At 38.3% G+C, this 20533-nt stretch overlaps 1 protein-coding gene across 3 annotated transcripts in view; it reads right to left on the bottom strand.

The window, feature by feature from the left end:
- The window catches only part of ARMC3 (armadillo repeat containing 3), a gene marked incomplete at both ends in the record, with an annotated part of 91221 nt that extends 71165 nt beyond the window's left edge, over positions 1-20056 (bottom strand). For all 3 annotated transcript variants that reach the window (XM_082843576.1, XM_082843577.1, XM_082843578.1), the window contains 3 exons: positions 4503-4628; positions 11411-11528; positions 20009-20056. In XM_082843576.1, the coding sequence (XP_082699702.1) occupies positions 4503-4628; positions 11411-11528; positions 20009-20056 (292 nt within the window). The remainder of the gene's footprint in view (positions 1-4502; positions 4629-11410; positions 11529-20008) is intronic.
- Between the last annotated feature and the right edge of the window lie 477 nt (positions 20057-20533).

Below are 20533 nucleotides of genomic sequence, written 5' to 3'. Positions count from 1 at the left end.
CGAAGAGTAGCCCCTGCTTGCCGCAACTAGAGAGAAAGCCTGCGTGCAGCAAGGATGACCCCCCAAAATAAATAAATAAATTTTAAAAAAAGAAATGGGGCTTCCCTGGTGGCGCAGTGGTTGAGGGTCCGCCTGCCGATGCAGGGGACGCGGGTTCGTGTCCTGGTCCAGGAAGATCCCACATGCTGCGGAGTGGCAGGGCCCGTGAGCCATGGCTGCTGGGCCTGCACGTCCGGAGCCTGTGCTCCGCAATGGGAGAGGCCACAACAGTGAGAGGCCCGTGTACCGCAAAAAAAAAAAAAAAAAAAAGGAAAGATATCCCATGCTCTTGGATTAATTCTTATTTAAAATTTTTTTGTTGCATAATATTGACCACCTAATTTACTCTTGATCTTGTATACTCTTTTACATCAACCTTTTCCTAAGATGGCAAGCTCTTCAGCTTGCCTTAATCAGGCGTTTAAGCCACAGAACGGTACTGATCCGTGGCCTGTTAGGAACTGGGCTGCATAGCAGGAGGTGAGAGGAGGGTGAGCGAAGCTTCATCTGTATTTACAGCTGCTCCCCATCGTTCACATTACCGCCTGAGCTCTGCCTCCTGACAGCATTATGGTGAGTTGTATAATTATTTCATTATATATTACAATGTAATAATAATAGAAATAAAGTACACAATAAATGTAATGCACTTGAATCATCCCAAAACCATCCCCTGACCTCCCCGCCAGCCCCCCAACCTGGTCTGTGGAAAAACTGTCTTCCACGAAACCGGTCCCTGGGGCCAAAAAGGCTGGGGACTGCTGCCTTAAGTAATGTAATGTCTGGGCTTCCAAGGCTACTTCTCCTCACGAGGATCCTAATGAACTCTCTCTTTAGCTGAACCCTCTTCATTAAATGAGTCTCTGTTGTATGGCCTCATTGAACTAAATACAAACTGGAAGGTGAAAGAAGATAGCAGCTTCTGTTTTTGTTTTTTTTTTTTTGCGGTACACGGGCCTCTCACTGTTGAGAGGGCCCAGCCGCTCCGCGGCATGTGGGATCCTCCCGGACCAGGACACGAACCCGTGTCCCCTGCATCGGCAGGCGGACTCTCAACCACTGCGCCACCAGGGAAGCCCCAGCAGCTCCTGTTTGATAAAAAGGTTTAACAAAGTAATTTAAATTCCTATCTTGAATGACCCAGCATGGCACAAACACATAGCTCAATCACTCTAGAAAAAAAAAATTTATTTGCAACTGCAAAAGGGAAAAGATGGTTCTCATAGCAATCCTTTAGCACCTGGAATGTTGGAACATTCTGTTGGTTCATCCACTATGAGCATAGTGGTGGAAAACCGTATGAAAATACAAATTTCTGAAGAAGCATCAGTTATTTTAAGACTGTCCAAAGATGATGATTTAACCATGCAGGTTCAGAGGTGCATTTATTTACATACTAGTCTGGAAACATGACTTTGCATTTAGGTCAAAAGACTTGTTGCTTATTTTTTATTCCAAGTTTCCTTGGACATGTATGAAAAGTGAAGCACTAGCTATTGTATTGGCTCTCTTACCAAAAAAGGAGCTCTGCAAGCAGTTGAGGATGCCATGTGTTTTATCCATGTCATCAGATAGTTCAAATAGAAAATCAGATAAGTTAATCCCAATAATGGTTTGATTTTTTTCACCCACTTCACAGAATCAAAAGAAGGTCCTTATAAGTTCATGCAGTATACTTGAGACCCAGGCACTCAGTGGAGACCTTGAAGACAGCAAAGCTCTTTCCATGGTTAAGCTTTGCAGTTGCAGACTGCACTGGTTCTAGAGCTGGTTACAGCCCAGCCAGCCAGCTTACAGACTGTGGTTTGACAGGTCTAAGGGAGCCATCTCATTTAGCACCCAAATGTAACAGTATTCTTTACATTTGGGGGCCACAGACTCCTTTAGAAACTCATGAAATTCAACTTAAAAACCTACTTAGAAAAATTTGCAAACAAATTGTAGGGTTTCACAGATGATAAACTCATATATATTAGAAGATGAAAATACAAAATAAAATGAATAACAGAAATTAACATAAAAAGGGAAAAAATCACAGAGACCTAGATATTAAATTGAAAATACAAATGTAAACAGGAAATTATAACTCTCCTTTCTAAATCATTTAGAAGGAGAATCTGACTTAGCATGGACACTAATGTTAAGGATCGTAAAAGATTTTAGTGAACAGAAGGTCTACTGAACTATGAGTCAGAGAGTAAAGTTGTAATTTAGCTCTCATCTCAGTTCTGCTACTAGCCACCTGCATGACTTTGGGCAAGGAACCCAATCCTTCGAGGGATCTTTCTTATGTTTAAGGAGTTGGGGCTTCCCTGGTGGCGCAGTGGTTGAGAGTCCGCCTGCCGATGCAGGGGACACGGGTTCGTGCCCCGGTCTGGGAAGATCCCACATGCCGCGGAGCGGCTGGGCCCGTGAGCCATGGCCGCCGAGCCTGCGCGTCCGGAGCCTGTGCTCCGCAATGGGAGAGGCCACAACAGTGAGAGGCCCGCGTACCGCAAAAAAAAATAAATAAATAAAATAAATAAATAAAAAGGAGTTTGACTTCCCTGGTGATGCAGTAGTTAAGAATCCACCTGCCCATGCTGGGGACACGGGTTCGAGCCCTGGTCTGGGAAGATCCCACATGCCGCAGAGCAACCAAGCCCGTATGCCACCACTACTGAGCCTACGCTCCAGAGCCTGCGAGCCACAACTACTGAGCCCACATGCCACAACTACTGAAGCCCGTGCGCCTAGAGCCCGTGCTCTGCAACAAGAGAAGCCACCGCAATGAGAAGCACGCGCACCGCAACAAAGAATAGCCCACGCTCGCCACAACTAGAGAAAGCCTGCGTGCAGCAACGAAGACCCAACACAGCCAAAAATAAATTAATTAATTAAAATAAATAAAATAAAATAAGGAGTTGCACATGGGGTGTTACAAAGCACCTTTGGTTTTCAAACTGTGTGGTATGCATGCAGAATAAAACGGAACAAATTTAAATATTTTCCCTGTTTTGGTTATAAATAATTCTATATGGCACATTCAATATGGCAGAATTAGTCTACAGACAACCCGAGACAGATTTATGAAGGCCCCACAATACGAATGATTAGTACTTTATTTCAACTTCTCTGTGCCTCAGTCACCTCATATGTAAAGGAAATAATAGCACCAACCTCATTAAGCGATTTAATATATAAATACTATGTACGACAGTGCCTGGCACATTGTAAGTACTTTGTAAGTGTTGACTAATGTTATTGTAATCTACATTGGTGGAATATCCACTGCCCACTGACTGTCCTCATCCTGCCGTCCTTCCCGGAAATACTCCCAGAGCCCCCGCCTTGTAGCACAGCCACTGCTAGGGCCCCTGGAGTTTCCACCAGAAACCCTTCCACTAACTGCAAAGTGCCCCCGCCAACCCCGTAACACTGCAGGTACTGTTCACGTGGTCTCCGCAGCTGAGGCTGTGATGCCACAGATGCCAGAGAAGGCTCTCCTTCCCCTCCCTTCCCCCTTCCTCCACTCATAACTGTCTCTGAAGACACCAAGGCCACAGTCCCTGCTGGACACCATGGAATGAGGGGCCCCCATTGCATCACAGAGGGTCCAGGGTATGTGAGCTGGGACAGTGCAGGAAGCTGAAGGAGGAATCTGTGCTTGTGTGTTTGCTGAGACCATGGTAAAAAGGAGAAGGTAGGATGATTTTAGCCACGTGCAATGATAGAGACATGTTTATTCCTATGAGCCCAAGTTTCATGACAGAATTCAGTCTCCACCAAGAAAGTCATTTTTTATTATAAATAACAAGGCTTTTGTTGTCCAACTCAAAAATCTACCACCGTAACATGAAAATGACTTACAAACGGAAAACACGTCCTGTTCACTAGTCAGGGACTGCCTGTATTGCATGGTTTTAGTCAAACTGATATTCTAATAGAAGTGACAGCATATTTTAAGTAATACTGTTATTCCACCATATTAAATATGTGAAAATAGTAAAGCAAGTAATAGGTCTGATTTAAGGAGTAAATACATATCTAAATTTATGTTTGGCAAAATATAGCTTGCAGCTTCAAAAAATAAGTGTATCAAAACTTCTTACTCTGGGCTTGTTACAATGAAATACACATGAAGTGTAACTTACACAGGCAGACATTCAAATTACATTATCCTAACTCAAGAAAAAAACTATTTTAATTTTAAGAGACAATGATTGTTCTAACTTGTAAGACTGGAATATACTACATCACCAACTCTGAGAGTTTTTCCATGGATATATGTGCACATATTTTTATATTTAAAAATATCACTTAAAATATGAAATCATACATTTGTTGCACATTACACTTATTTAACTTTCTTGTTGACATTAAAGTCAGCTTAAATAAAATTAAAACGAGTCCCTTAAGGTTAAATTTAAAAGTATAATGCATCATGTGAGATTATTTGATTAGTTTTAAAAGCAGATACTTACTATTAGAAGCCAGAATTCCAAATATCATAGTAGCGTTTCTTCTCACAATTTTGTCTTCGTGGTTGAGCAGCTTAGTTAACGGTTCCACAGCTCCAAGTTCAAGGAGGGTTGCTTTATTTTCTTCACCTAACATCACAGGTAAAATAAAATCAGACATGGATAGCAATCTCATCAAAGTTCTTCTTTGTCATTCCAATATCTTATTTGTCTTTCACATTCCTCTGCTTCCACACGTATTTCTCTCAGAATAAACCTTAGAGCTCAGGTATCCTGGACTTGCTACTCTCCCTTCCCTGGATGTTTACAAAGCTGACTTCCTCATTTGGTTCTTAGCTCACACTGAACCTCCTGAGGGGTCTCTTCTGATCACCCTACCTAATGTCATCACTACATCCCAGTCTTTCTGATATCTCTTTATGCTGCTTTATTTCCTTCATACCACTCAACGATCTCCATGCATTGTTCGCTTACACCCCTGTTACTTAACTTTCCATGAAGACAGATACCCTTTCTGTTCTATTCTCTTATAACGTCGTGCCTCACACAGTGCCAGGCATGTAATGGAAACTCAATAATACTTACTTGCATAATTAATTATAAAAATTAACACACAGAGTCCCCTCTTCAAATTCAAGTGTGGTCGAGTTTAGGGTGCTCATTTTTCACCCAGTGGGTTTGCCTGCAGCCAGCATGGAGGCACACACACAAAGCAGAGCCACCGGGGTTACTGGGATTCCTTAGCTGTGGCAAGAAGCCCCAGAACCAGAAGGTCAGTGAAGGCCAGCATCTGGCCTAACTGTAAAAGCAGTTTATCCCTACCCCAATAAGTGGGATATCATTCTGCAAAGTCTGGAATAATATTTAGGTCCTGATTAACTTCAGCTTTTCAATTTCACCAGCTATGAAAATGCAAATTTCATTTTCAAAATTAATTTGAGTAAAATAAAGTCTTTTAAACATTTTTGCCTCAGTTTTCTTTTAAAATTAAAATATTTTATACTTGAAGTTATAGGTTCATTCTGATAACTCAGTTCTCTGAACACAGACTTGTACCTTCCTATAGCCTGTGGAACTGCCCTGTATCTAAATGATTAAATCTGTCACTTGATAAGAATATGCTGAAATATGCATTATTGACTATTACAAACGTCCTTCTCAAACCTTCCATAATGTTTGCATTTTATTGGGGTTCTAAAAGTGAATTTCTTAGATGAAAATATTTTGTCAAATAAATTTTTTTTTTTTTTTTTTTGCTGCGCCACGCAGCAATCTTAGTTCCCTGATCAGGGATGGAACCCTCGCCCCCTACATTGGAAGAACGGAGTCTTAACCACTGGACCGCCAGGGAAGTCCCAAATTTTAATTTAAGGATAAATTTTAGGATACTTAAATAAATGGTGGCTTCATAGAATCAATAGAGAAATATTCCATCTTTTTCAATTTTCTAAAAGAGTTTGTGTACAGTTGGTATTATTTCTTCCGTAAGTGTATGGCAGAGTTCAGCAGTGAAAACATCTGGACCTAAAGTATTCTTTGTGAGATTTTTAAATTACAAATTTCCATTTTTGTAATAGATAAGGGGCTATTCAGGCTATCTATTTTTCTTTAATGAGCTTTGAGAGTTTGTGTCTTAAAATGAATTTGCCCAATTCATCTAAGTTGTAGAATTTATTGGCATTAAATTGTTCATAACATTTAGATTATCCTTTTAATATCTATAGGAGCTATAGTGATGTTCTTATTCCTCATATCAATAATTTGTCTTCTCTCTTTTTACTTATCAATCTGGCTAGACATTTTCATTTCACTGCTTTTGTCCACTGTTTTTCTGTTTCATTGATTTTTGCTCAGGTGTATATTATATCCATATTACTGATGCCTGGGTTTAATTAGCTCTTGTTTTTCTATTTTCTTAAAGTGGAAGCTCAGGTCTTTGACTTGAGAGATGTTCTTATTTTCTAACAGGCACTTGGTGCAATAAATTTCTCTCTAAATACTCTTTTAGTAGCATCCTACAAGTTTTTATATGCTGTGTTTTCATTTTTAATTTGGATTTTCCTTCTGATTTCTACTTTCACTCACAGGTTATTTATTAATTATTATTTTTTTAAAAATTTATTTATTTTTGGCTGTGTTGGGTCTTCGTTGCTGCACGCGGGCTTTCTCTAGTTGCAGTGAGTGGGGTTTACCCTTCATTGCAGTGCATGGGCTTCTCATTGCGGTGGCTTCTCTCGTTGTGGAGCACGGGCTCTAGGCGTGCGGGCTTTAGTAGTTGTGGCATGCAGGCTCAGTAGTTGTGGCTCATGGGCTCTAGAGCACAGGCTCAGTAGTTGTGGCGCACAGGCTTAGTTGCTCCACAGCATGTGGGATCTTCCCGGACCAGGGATCGAACTCATGTGCCCTGCATTGGCAGGCGGATTCTCAACCACTGCGCCACCACGGAAGCCCCTACTCGCAGGTTATTTAGAAGTGTGTTATTTGCTTTCCGACTATTTAGTGATTGTCCAGAGTACTTTGTGTTACTGATTTTTAATTTAATTCTAATGTGGAATAGCATATATTTTGTATGACTGGAATTCTTTTAAATTTATTAAAGCTTGTTTTATGGCCCAGAATATAATCCATTTTGATAAATGTCCTGTATGCACTTGAAAAGTGCTGCTGTTCTTGGAGTGTTCTATAAATATAAATTAGATTAAATTAATTTATATTGCTGTTCAAATCTTCTATATCCTTACAGATTTACTGTCTACTGGTTCTTTCATTTATTGAGAGAAGAGTATCAAAATCCTCAGCTATAATTGTAGATGTCTATTTCTCCTTGCATTTCTAGCTTCATGTAATCTGAAAGTCTGATATTAAGTACATTAATTGTTTAGGATTCTTCATAGCATCTTGATTAATTGATCCCTTTATTATTATTATAAGATGGCCATGTTTATCTCTGGTACCACTCCTTTTTTTGTCTATTTTTGTGATATTAATATGGCTATTTCAGCTTTCTTTTGATTAGTGCTAGCATAGGATATCCTTTTTCATCCTTTTACTTTCAAGTTACTTGTGTCATTATATTCTAAGTGCATTTCTTGAAGGCATCATGCAGTTTGGTCTTGCTTTTTTCCTAATAAAACACTCTCTCCCTGTTAATTGATGTATCCAGACCATTTACATTTAATTTGATTATTAATGTGGTTAGGTTTAAATATACCATCTTGTTACTTATTTCTTATGTGTTTCATTGTTGTTTTTCTTTTCTTCATTTCTGCCTTCTTTGTATGAATTGAATTTTTTATGATTCCATTTTGTTCCTTTGTTGGCTTATTTGATATCATTGCTTTGTTATTTTTGTGGTTGCATTAGGGTCTGTAGTGTATGTCTTAGCACAGTCTTCTTTCAAGTGGTAGTATACTACTTCACATATAGTACACTTACAATAGTATACTTCCATTTTTCACCTTTCTACCTTGGTTCTGTTGTCATATATCTTACTTTTACATGTTTCAGACTACACAATATATGATTATTAGTTTTGTTTAAAATAACCAATTTGCTTTTTAAGTGATTTAAATAATAAGCAAAAAGCCCCCTTATATGTTACCATTTATAGTGTTCTATATTTATTCTTTTGTGTAGATCCATATTTCCATCTGGTGCCATTTTCTTTCTGCCTGAAGGACCTACTTAATATAATTAGTAGTGTGGGTCTGCTTGCAATGAACTATTTCAGTTTTTGAATGTTTGAAAAAGACTTTATTTCACTTATGTTTTTGAAAGATATTTTTGAAGGGTGTAGAAATCTAGGTTGAAAGTTTTGGGGTTTTTTCCGGTACTTTTTTTTTTTTAACTTTTACTGTAATATAGTTGATTTACAATGTTGTGTTAGTTTCAGGTGCACAGAAAAGTGATTCAGTTTAAAGATATTGCTCCACTGACTTCTTGCTTGCATCATTTGTGATAATAAATCTGTTGTCATCCTTATTTTTGTCACCCTGAATGTAACATTTTTTTCCTCTGGATGCTTTTAAGATTTTCTCTATCAGTCTTTTCAAGAAATTTGATTATAATAATGTGCCTTGTAGTTCTCTTCATATTCATTGTGCTTCAGTTTCGTTAAGCTTCTTGGATCTGGGGGCTTCGAGTTTTCATCAAATTGGGGGAAATTTTAACCATTATTTTCTGAAATACTTATTCTGTTCCTCACTCCTTTATTCAGAGACTCAAGTTACACATACATTGGGTCAGTTTTGATTTACAAATTGAATTATATCCTCATTATGCATTGTATTTTCCTGCTTTTTGTCACACCTGGTAATTTTTTACTGGGTGCCAGACATAGTGAATTTTACCTAGTTGGGCAATGGATATTGTTGTTACCTTGAAGTTTGTTCTGGGATACAGTTATCTGGAGAAAGTTTGATCCTTTCAGGTTTGCTTTTAAAATATTTATTTGATAGTACTAGAACAGGGCTCAATCTAGGCCTAATTGTTTCTAACTATTGAGGCAAGACCCTTCTGTGTACTTGCACAATTCTCCATGAATCTTGAGGTTTTGCAGTCTGGCTGATGCGAACAGGCACTACTTCTGACCCTGTGTGAGCACTAGGCACTGTTACCTCTGATCCTGTTGGGTGCTTTGTCTGACTTCACGTAGTCCCCACACATACACATGTGGATCAAGCTGAACACTTGAGTGGGAGCCTTTACAGACCTCCTGAGTTCTCTCTCTGTGCAACTCTTTCCTCTCTGTTACTCTGTCCTGAAAACTTGCTGCCTTCATCTTCCTGGATTTTCAGGTCTATTGTCTCAACTCAGAGAGTCCACCAGGCTCTGCACAGGTTACGCCTTCCTGAGCTGTGGCCTGGAAACTCTCTGAAATCAATAGGCTGGGGCAATCAGAGGGCTAATTTCCTTTGTTTCCTGTTTCTCAATGGCCTGATATTCAGTGTGTTGCCAACTCTTATTTCATATATTTTTCTGTTTTCTTACTTGTTCTGGTAAGGAGGTTAAATCTGGCCCCTTACTTCATCTTGGCAAGAAGGCAAAGTCCCATCATTTAACTTAAGAAAATATTTCAGAAAATACTGCTAGTACTGAACATCAGACTTACAATATAAAAAGAGATGACATGTGATGACTCTGTGCTATAGATGCATGATCCAATATCTCCCTGAAATTTGACCCAGTATTCTACACAATCTACTCATGAACCATACCTTCCAGAACCACTCTGGTTTTTATCAGAATTCCCAACGATGACTAGAGTGAGGTGATGGTGATGACTAGCCAGGTGAGTATTTTACCATTTGCTAATTGAATGATTTGTTGTTCTCTCATTGTTCTCTCATGTAAGTCCCCCACACAATGTTTTTTTTTTTAACATCTTTATTGGGGTATAATTGCTTTACAATGGTGTGTTAGTTTCTGCTTTATAACAAAGTGAATCAGTCATACATATACATATGTTCCCATATCTCTTTCCTCTTGCGTCTCCCTCCCTCCCACCCTCCCTATCCCACCTCTCCAGGCGGTCCAAACAATGTTTTAAAGTACCATTTCTTTAAAATCAAATTGCTCCCATTTTAGTTTAAAAAGGTTTTGTTAAAAATACCAAGCTACACTAAAGTCTTCAAATATTTCCAATTTCAATGTTACACAGTATAATAAAAGTCTGATTTTATCACCACTTGGAATGAACTAAAATGTAACTATCTCTTATGTTTGTAAATCCTCTATGAACAAGTCTTTCAACAGAATCTAATTTGTAACATTTACAACATTTTAGTAAACTTTATATTTTACAACAGTTTTAGTTTTACAGAAAAATTTCAAAGATAATACAGATACTTTCCACGTGTCCCACACCCAGTTTCCCGTTATTTTACATTTTACATTAGTAGGGACATTTGATGCAGTTAATGAACCAATAATGATATGTTATTACTAATGAAATTCTACAGTTATTCAGATTTCCTTACTGTTAGTTTTTCTTTTTCTGTTCCAGCATCCTATCCAGGATCCCCCATGACATTTAGTCACTGTGTGTCCTTAGCTCCTGTTGGCTGTGAGAGTTTCTCAGACTTTCCTTGTTTTTGATAGCTATGACAGTTTTGAGAGTACTGGTTAGGTAATTGGAGGATGTCCCTGAATTGGAATTTGTTTTTTTTTTTTAAAAAACTCATATTTAGACTGGGGCTATAGGTTTTGGGGAAAATAACATAGAAATGCCATTTGCATTATGTCATGTCAAGGGCATTTATTATCAAATGACTTATCTCTGTTAATGTTGATTTCGATCACCTGGCAGAGGAAGTGTTTGTCAGGTTTCTCTGCTACAAACTTACTCTTTTCCCCCGGTGTCCATCTTGCACTCTTTGGAAAAATGTCACTATGCACAGCCCCTAAAGAATAGAAGTTGCATCCCACCTCCTCAAGGGCAGAGTATCTGCATAAATTGGGATCCTTCTGCATTGGAGATTTGTCTTTTCTCTCCCATTTATTTACTTATTCAATCATTTATTTGTCTGTATAGACTTACAGATATTTATTTTCTTCTTTAATATAAATTATAGGGCTATAAATTCAATACTTTGTTTATTTTGTTGCTCAAATTATTCCAGCCTTGATCCTTAGGAGCTCTTTCAGCTCCTGTGACATTTACAGTTTTTTAAACTGCAATAAAGCCTTCAAAATGACTCTTCTACCCATTGACTAAATTGCTCCTTAAGACTGGGTTAGGCACATAGGGAGATATATTACTTTCAGGTGATGCATTAAATGATATACTGATTGTCTGAAAGAATTCATCAGACAGGAAGTAAGTTAAAGACTGGGGAGAAAAGTGCCCATTATGTAGCAAGTATTTTTAAGAAACTAATGAAATAGAAAGATAAACTGAAAAAAATCCAAACCTTTTAAAGCAAATCTATAAATGGCTTCACATGCTTTAGCCAAAATTTCTTCTTCTGGAGAATTAAGCATTAACACCACGGTTGCTGCTTTTTTGCTTTCAATTGTTAAGGGATCAAACTAGAATTCAAAGAGAAAAATATCAGAGCCACATACAAGCTTTAAAAGCACATAAAACATGAGTGGTGTGTTGAAACTTAAAGAGAGCATAGTCTTACAAAAAGGATGTGGTCACTGCCCACAAAGTGCACTGTAAAATTTTTATTTAAAAACTATCACAGTTGTCAACATTGGCGGCTTTGGAATTCCTGGAGTATGGAGGGAAGAGCAAAGTATTTTGGAATCCGGCAGGTGTAGTCTCTCATTTTAGCCATGGGGAACCAAACTAGTTACTTAAGCTGTTAGAATTTCAGTTTCCTTCTCTGAATAACGGGTATAATAATACCTATTGCAAAGGATTAAGGAGCGGATTAGAGATCATGTATGTAAATCACTTAGCACATTGTCCGGCACATAATAGATGCTCATTAAATAACATATATTAGTATAGTTCTTAGCCAATACACAAGAATCCTTGAGAACCTGTATGTATTAGATGCCCTGACAGTCTCAGTGATCAGTACTTGCTTTCTAACCACTACACCCTCTCTTGAAAAGCAGGAATTACATATGTGAAATAACTAAAAAGCAAAAGATAACAGCATATCACAAAATGTAAAACTGGATAAAATCTGGAACAGGGGAAAAGGTAATATAGTATAAAGAAAAAGTATAGGACTCTAAGAAGTCCTGTATCTTGCTGTGAGATCTTGAGAATTCATGTGGAGCTGAAATGAACAATAACAAATGCATGACCCCCGTGGGTTTTGTTTGGTCAAGGAGAAAACAAATTATTACACTATTTTTCTTCCATTTCCAGAGACCATGGAGGAGGAGGTTCTGCTTATGTTAAAGGAAAAAAAATTTGAATTTCAAAGCTTTACCTGGTTCTTTGTGTTGGCCCTTTCTAAATGGACATCTTAATGTGTTTTGAGACATAGCAAAAATTGATGTTCAGTTTTGGGTAGAGGATGGAGAGATAGATTATTCTGAATAAGGAGATATAACTGTGTGAGGTTAAAAGAGTAAAGATAGAGAAGATGGCAGTAAGCAATGACCCGAAAGGACGTGGCTGGGATAAAAATACCTCTTGGAGGGAAAATGGCTGTTGGATTTTAGGACAGCATTATCTAACATCCAAATTGAAGCTGTTGTTTGTGCATGTCTAGCTCTGTACTAGAAGCTGAAAGAGTTATCAAAGTCTCAAGCCTCTTAGACTCTTTGGGAGACAATTCATCAGTAAAAGTCTGCCATATGCACCAGGCTTGCTGCACTTACGGGTTCCAGTGACATGAACCAGTGAGAAAAAATGGCCTCTAGAAGAGCCTAGAGCAATGGCTAGGATGCTGTCTGCAACGCTGACCAGGAGAGCATAAGGGCCTGGAAATCCAGAGAAATTTTAAGGAAGAACTATTAAAAGTACCCGGTGATTGAGGCTTGAGAAACATCTTAGATAGGCATTAAAGGGTAGCCCCAGAATGCCAGAGCACTTGGAGTCATCACTAGCTCACTAACCGCATCTTTTTTAATCTGAAAAATTAGGGAGTTGGATTATATCTCTCAGATCTCTTCTAGATGTAAAATTCTAGGATACTATGAAGTACAAAAACATATGGCAGAGACAATAAATGTTGTGATGCGGAAGGGGGAATGAATTTGAACTGGGATAAATGGAGAAAGGTCCGCGGTGGTGGTAGAATTTTAGATGTGATTTGAAGAATGGATACAATGGGGTAGGCTGAGATAAGGAGGAAGGATATTCAAATGGGAAAAATGACACCAGGAAGGTTTAAAATGGGAATGAATGCTGCATTTATGGTGGATAAAATAGGAGTTTGACTGAATAGAAAATATGTAATACGAAGCAGAATATTACTGAAAAATAAGGAAAAATGAGGCCTCAGCAAGTGACCTAGACCTTCCCTTCACCAGCCCTCTATTGAGGATAATCAACAGAGTTCAGAGGAAAGGATTGTGACTCTAGAAATTTATACCTTGCTAAGTTATCATTCATACGTGAAAAAGACATGTTCAGGCATTCACAAACTCAAGTATATCAACTGTACACGTAAACAAATTACTTGGCAAATACTTAAGCCAAGATTGGGGAGGACAAAATATAAACACAATAGTGGTGGATCAATAAATTGATAAATTGATATTTAAACTGGATGATAATGATGGTCTGAATCACAGTGTAATTCTTAAGAAGGGATTTCTGAAGTAATGACGACATAATAAGGAAAAAAAGTTAATAATGATTTGGAATTAAAATTCTAGATTTTTTCAACAAAACTCAGGTAAAATTTCATTGATCTTATCATTACCTGAATTACATTATTTGTTAATTGACTGTTTCCGCCACTAGAATGTAAGTTGCCTTGAGGCCTGATCTATATGCCCAGGATGTAAAGGAATACTTGGCATATGGTATGTACTCAATATTTGTCCAGTAAATGAATGACTTTCTTCAGACAAAAGATTGTTATTTCTCTATCTCCACTACCTAGAACAATACCCAATATATGGAAATCCTCAATAAATGTCTATAAAGAAATATATTAAAGTGCCTCTGGAAACTTCTTTTTTTATATTTGTGGACTTGAAGTGCCTTAACTGTTGTACTGTCTGTTGATGCCAGAAAAGAAGATTCCAAATCTGAGGTTCACGGAGCCATCAGTGGGCTCCAGGGACAGCTTGTCTCTCTGAAATTATGTGCAGAACTTTTGGTGTGCATTCTACAGGGAGAGAGTCCACAGTCACCATCCTACCCTTGTAAGGCCCCCAACCCACCACCAAACCCTTGAGAATCAAAGCCTTAGATCACCTTTTCCACTTAACTCAGTTTCCCTAGCATCCTGGCTGGTTACCTTTCCTTCCATTTTAGAACTTCCACTTCAGAGACGTCTGATATTTCAGGGTTTTTTTTGTTTTTTTTTTTTGCGGTATGCGGGCCTCTCACTGCTGTGGCCTCTCCCGCTGCAGAGCACAGGCTCCGGGCACGCAGGCCCAGCGGCCATGGCTCACGGGCGCAGCCGCCTCACGGCATGTGGGATCCTCCCGGACCGGGGCACAAACCCGAGTCCCCTGCACCGGCAGGCGGACTCCCAACCACTGCGCCACCAGGGAAGCCCCATATTTCAGTATTTTTAAAGCTGATTTTACTAGCACGTGAATGAAAAAACTATGTTGAAGCATAGATTTCTCGTGATCTCCACAGAATGGCTACAATTCTCAAAGGAGCAGGGTAGGTGGAAATACATTTAAATATCTTTTAATGCTCCTTCAGTGGTTCAGAAAACGCTTCAGTATTTTGCCATATTTTCTGGTCATCCTTAAGAAAAAGGTGATGGGGGTACAAGAAGCTTAAGAGGAACTTTGAGACCGTGAGAGTTACCACTGTAAGGGCTGTCAAAGGAGGAGAAATACCAGTGTTTGGCAGACAGTGGAGAAACTTGGCATGACATGTGTTTCTCCTACAGAGCCTGCAGCATTATAGTAATTTTTTATTAAAAAGGGCGCCGAGAATAAAATGATAGCTATAACAGAATGCCACATGACTAAATATATAATCCTGTGCTGTAATTACAGATTCCATCTGCTTTCCCATGAAGAACTCATAGTCAGTCACCAACAAGCTGGTTGTGAAATTATAATTTCGTGCTCTGTACTGAATAAACGATGAACTAAAATTATTTACAAAGAGAATGAAAGAAAGGGGAAGCGTTTTGGCTAAGCTTTGAGTTTTAAACCCAGTCAATTAGAGAAGCCATAGACTTGTAGAGATGCTTTTCTACCTCTGTTAAGGAAATAAGACTATTAGGATAAGGCTGCCCAACAGAACTGCGATGAAATGTTCCGACCCTGCATTGTCCAGTGCGGCAGGCACAGGCCCCATGTGGCTCCTGAGCACTCGAAGTGTAACTGATGAGACTGAGGAACGGAATTTTTCCTTTTATTTTTTATTGTTTTAATTAATACAATTTTAGTTATTTTAAATGTAAATAACCACATGTGGCCAGTGGCTACTGTATATATAGACAGCACGAGTCTAAAGGAACATACAATTATAAAGCTGAACTCAGTGAAAAGAGATGAATCATGAGTTGAGTGATTTTTATGCTGCCGGTAAGTGCAAATAAAAGGCTTTTTTGATTTCTGTTGGAATGTGTTTACCAAGTCAGTGGTCTCTGATCACGAGAAGCCAATTGCACAGGAAAAGGGAGACAGATAAACAGAAGGAAGTAGACTGCACCACTCGAGCATGGACTTTTAGTACAGACTCTCTAGACAGCACTTAAAATCTGCAAAAGGGTAAAGGTTAAAATGAAAACCGCTAAAATGGCCTTTCATTTGCTTTACAACCTGAATCAAAATAGCAAATCTTTAGAGCAAGGTGAGCAAGCCGATATTTATTCATACAGTTTTGTATATGTACGTTATTTATACATACATCTGTGATGAGGGAGAAAGATAGGAAAATAAAGTCCCTAAGAGGCTTCATTCCTAGAAAAAAAGTCTATGGCAGTTTTGGCAGTCTATGACAGAGTTAAAGGTTGAGTTCTGAGGCTGATGAAAAGGGTCCAGAAAAACAAGACCCTGGGGCCATCCCACTCTTCCAGGGAACTGGGTTTGGTTGCCCAGGTGAGGGAGCAGTTTCCACTATTGCTCGTTCCTCTGATTCAACACCCACCATGCTGGTTCCCTGTATGCACCTAGCAGGAAGGCGTTGACCCATTAACATAAATGTTCAGTTGACTTGATACTTAACCACTAAGATTCCAAGGCCAAATCATAGTCTCTTGTGAGTTTAAATACTGTGGATTTACCCACTAAAGTTCAACTGCCTCTGAAACATAAGAGAACAAAATTTCCGTGCTCTTAAACTCGAAGACCTGACCATGAATTGTGATGGCTGTGCTCTAGGCCTCTGGGAACTTCAGTGGCCGGATGGGCTTCCACAGCCGATACCCCTGCCTCCTTGGACAGTTCACGCAAACTTCAACAGTTTTGTACAATGATGGACAGCACCCTCAACTACATCATTAATAATTACATTTACTAAGTTCTTACCTAATGCCTGGCACTGTTCTAAGCATCTTTTACTTCTCTAACCTTGCCCCACTGCTGTGAGTGGGTATGCAGTGGACATGATTACATCCTCATTGGGGAATACCAAGGTTAGGAGATTTGCCCCAGATCACAGATGGTGGATGATGAGGTGAGGATTCAGACTCTGACAGTATAACCCTGGAGCCCATACTCAGTTACCAAATATCATGCCTTATACCAAACATTGCCTACTAACGTGGTTTCTGTTAATAATTCTTTCGTGCAATCATCCACAGAAAAAGTCTGCCTTTTGTTAAAGCATCACAAACAGCCTTTCAGCCAGACTTGGAATTGATTTGGGAAAGCGCAATATAGTTGTGTTGGTTATTCAAGCCATAGCTTCCCCCCATTTAGGCATCTTCTTAGCTAGTGTTCTCCTTTATGAGAAGAAACGGAGAATAATAAACCATAAATGCACACATCAGTGTATGCTTTGACAATGAGAATACTAACAAAAGCAAAGGGAGTATTTTGTTTTAAACTTATCACCAAACACTCTTTTTTTCTGTCCCCATTACCCATTTTAACCAGTAGATGAAAGACTAATAAAAATAAAAATCTTTGGAAACAATGTTTTAGGAGATATATAAGAAGCAAATTGCCATGACTTGACACAGAAAAGTTTATTTTCTCAAGCACTTATATATCCCTCTTTTAAATCTGGTTTTTATTTCTAATTTGTACAACAAACCTTTCACAGACTTTGAAGAGGTATACCTCGGAACAAATTCCAAGTTCAGATAGTTTAAACTGTGCTATAGTGTTTTGAAGTATTAGAATTTATAAGACAGAACAGCAGTTAGATACTTTAATACTACTCTATCAGCTTTATTAACATAAAATCAGAGTAGGGGAAGGATGGAAGGATCCTCGGGATTGTCAGAGGGCAATGGTCACTGTTACACATGCCTTTGGCTGCCCTCAAGACTGCTGTGACCTAAGGAAGCAAAAGCTAGATTTTTGTTAACTTGAGGATTGGAATTGTTTCTCAGTCCTTGATTGTGCTCCTCGAGGACTGGAGTACAGAGGACAACACCAGCAAGGCATTATAAAATTATGGAGAGTGTATTAGACAAATATATCTATTGTTTAATAGTTCCTTAATTCTAATTTTAATCAGAAAGTGTTTGTTGTCAAGTACTGTGTTCATGACTCCACTTTCTGGTAGTAATAGGATGTCAATAATGCTATTTTGCAGCAAAAAGAAGGGTAATGCAAATAAGATGCAGTGAAAACTTAAGAGAATTTAGAACATTTTAGGGGTATGTCCAAAGGAGAGCAGCCAGACTGATGATCTATATCAGGAGACCACAGTGACCTTCTCTGCAAAGCTTTCCTAGACCTGGGCAGACAGGTCTTCTGTAGCCTCTGTTTCCAGCTGCACTGAAGGATCATACAGAAGTTATATAGGGGTGTGTGTGTGTGTGTGTGTGTGTGTGTGTGTGTAGCAGAATCTAAAGAATTCAAAAGGCAACAGATCTTATTTATTGAGTGTTTTCTATGCGCCAGGCACTGTGAACTTCATATACTCTCATTGTAATCGATAGAACAACCAAAATGACTTGGACATGACAATTCTCGTTTAAGAGATTAAAAAAAAAAGCTGAAATAACTTGGCCAAATTTGGCAACTTCACCAAAATAACAGTTTATGAGAGGCAGAGCTGGGACAGAGGTCACATTTGTAACCACAATGTTCCAGTGTTGTTAGGAAAATTCCTGCACTAACTTCAGATTCTTTCAAACAGTAAAATCCTGCAAGTCTTTTGACTATACACAATTTTTTCCCATTCACATTTTATTTGAAGACAACCACACCAAATGTCTGTTTCAAAATAAGTTTTTAAGTTGAAAATTGAGGACATTTTCTATTTTTAACATAATCAGTAGTTCATAAACTTTAAAGAGAGACAATAAGACCCTGCTTTAATTTTTTATCATAGCTTTTTTTTTTGTAATTAGAATAGGTTCTGTATCTCCACTTTCTGTAGAACAACTACAGTTCAAGAATAGTAGTTTTTTATAAACTGATTAACTCAGTATCCCAGTGAGCATAGCAGAAACCAAAAATTGGTGAGTTTCCATTTTTTTCGGATGGGTTCTTTTTCTTTTTCTACATCTTTATTGGAGTATAATTGCTTTACAATGTTGTGTTAGTTTCTGCTGTACAAAAAGGTGAATCAGCATATGTATACATATATCCCCATATCCCCTCCCTCTTGCATCACCCTCCCATCCTCCCTATCCCACCCCTCTAGGTGGTCACAAAGCACTGAGCTGATCTCCCTGTGCTATGCGGCTGCTTCCCACTAGCTATCTGTTTTACACCTGGTAGTGTATATATGTCAGCGCTACTCTCTCACTTCATCCCAGCTTCCCCTTACCCCGCCCCGTGTCCTCAAGTCCATTCTCTACGTCTGCGTCTTTATTCCTGCCCTGCCCCCAGGTTCATCAGTGCCATTTTTTTAGATTCCATATATATGCATTAGCATACGGTATTTGTTATTCTCTTTCTGACTTACCTCACTCTGTATGACAGACTCTAGGTCCATCTGCCTCACTACAAATAACTCAATTTCTTTCCTCTTTATATCATAGCTTTTTAATTCAAATATTGTGATCATATTCCCATGCTATCAAATATTCAGTGACATCATTTTATCAAAATGGAATAATTTATTTAACTAAGTTTTTATTATAAAACATTTTTGTTACTTCTATAATCACTACCGCTATGGAAATATTTTTTTGTATGATCCATGCTTATTTATCATGATCACTTTAAATTATTTTACAACTTCTAAGATCACCTTGTCCCAAATGACCAACCTATTGGACATTGTTGAACCCTGCTTTTAAAAGGGAGAGACAAGGTTTTGTGTTGTGGGGAATGCATTATTCAAGCACTGGAAAGAGAAAAAGGTGATGAACACAGATTTTTCTCTCCATAGAATTGGAAAATACAGGACTTCTAATGTCCAAATAGTCATCTTAAGACAACCTCACATACATACCTAATAGCTATAGCATAACTTCCAGTCATTTTTTAAAATTCATTTGGATAATTAATGAGAGACTGGCAAATGTAAATTTAAAGTATTTGAAAGAACAAACCAAAACTATTTGTTCATTAACTAGGCTTATAAACATGCCATCCACATACTGGAAAAGCTAATAATTACTCTCTAATTGTGCTAATCAAGTAATGACAATGTTGTAAATGTTTGTTTACATAATGTTAGATTTCTCTGACTAATCTTATCATTAGTCAGACTTTGGACTTCTGCCACCGTGCACTCATGTATATACTGGTACATGCCAAACTGTTTCAACAGTTTATTTTTAAAACTGGTTGTTAACATGCTGCTAGTATTCAAATCAGAAACTTACCACATCCTTGGGAGGGGGCTCTGATTCCTTCTTTATCTTTTTACCCATTCTGGAAAAAGATGCCACAAATGGTTAAAATGTCATTTGTACATTGTATATGTACAAATCTCTCACTTACCTGCACTCCTAGGAGGAGATGTAGTTCGTCCTCTAAATTTTACCTAAAAAGAAACTAGGCAATACATGTAGAAATTATTGCACATATACAAATATGTGCAATACATATACAAATATGTTACCTACATCCCAGACTTCACAATTTTAAAGGAACTTATTGATAAGATTGTTGGGCATTTGTCCTGGCTTCCAGTTTGGAAAGAAGGAGAATACATTAATGACATAAATGACATAAATTTTACTTACATAACAGGTAATGGTTTACCATGCTTATAGCTCACTTGTGTAGGGCTTGGGAGACTAAATCTAAATTACTTTTGAGATCTGCAGGAATGTTCTGCCACAAAAGGAGGGATTTCTGTCTGCTTTCTTGCACTGATCTATCCCAAGCACCTAGAACAGGGTCTG

Source organism: Leucopleurus acutus (assembly GCF_964270905.1).
Source record: "Leucopleurus acutus genome assembly, chromosome: 1".
Lineage (NCBI taxonomy): Eukaryota > Metazoa > Chordata > Mammalia > Artiodactyla > Delphinidae > Leucopleurus > Leucopleurus acutus.
Note: the sequence above shows the minus strand (reverse complement) of the source record. Positions and strands in the feature narration are given on the sequence as shown.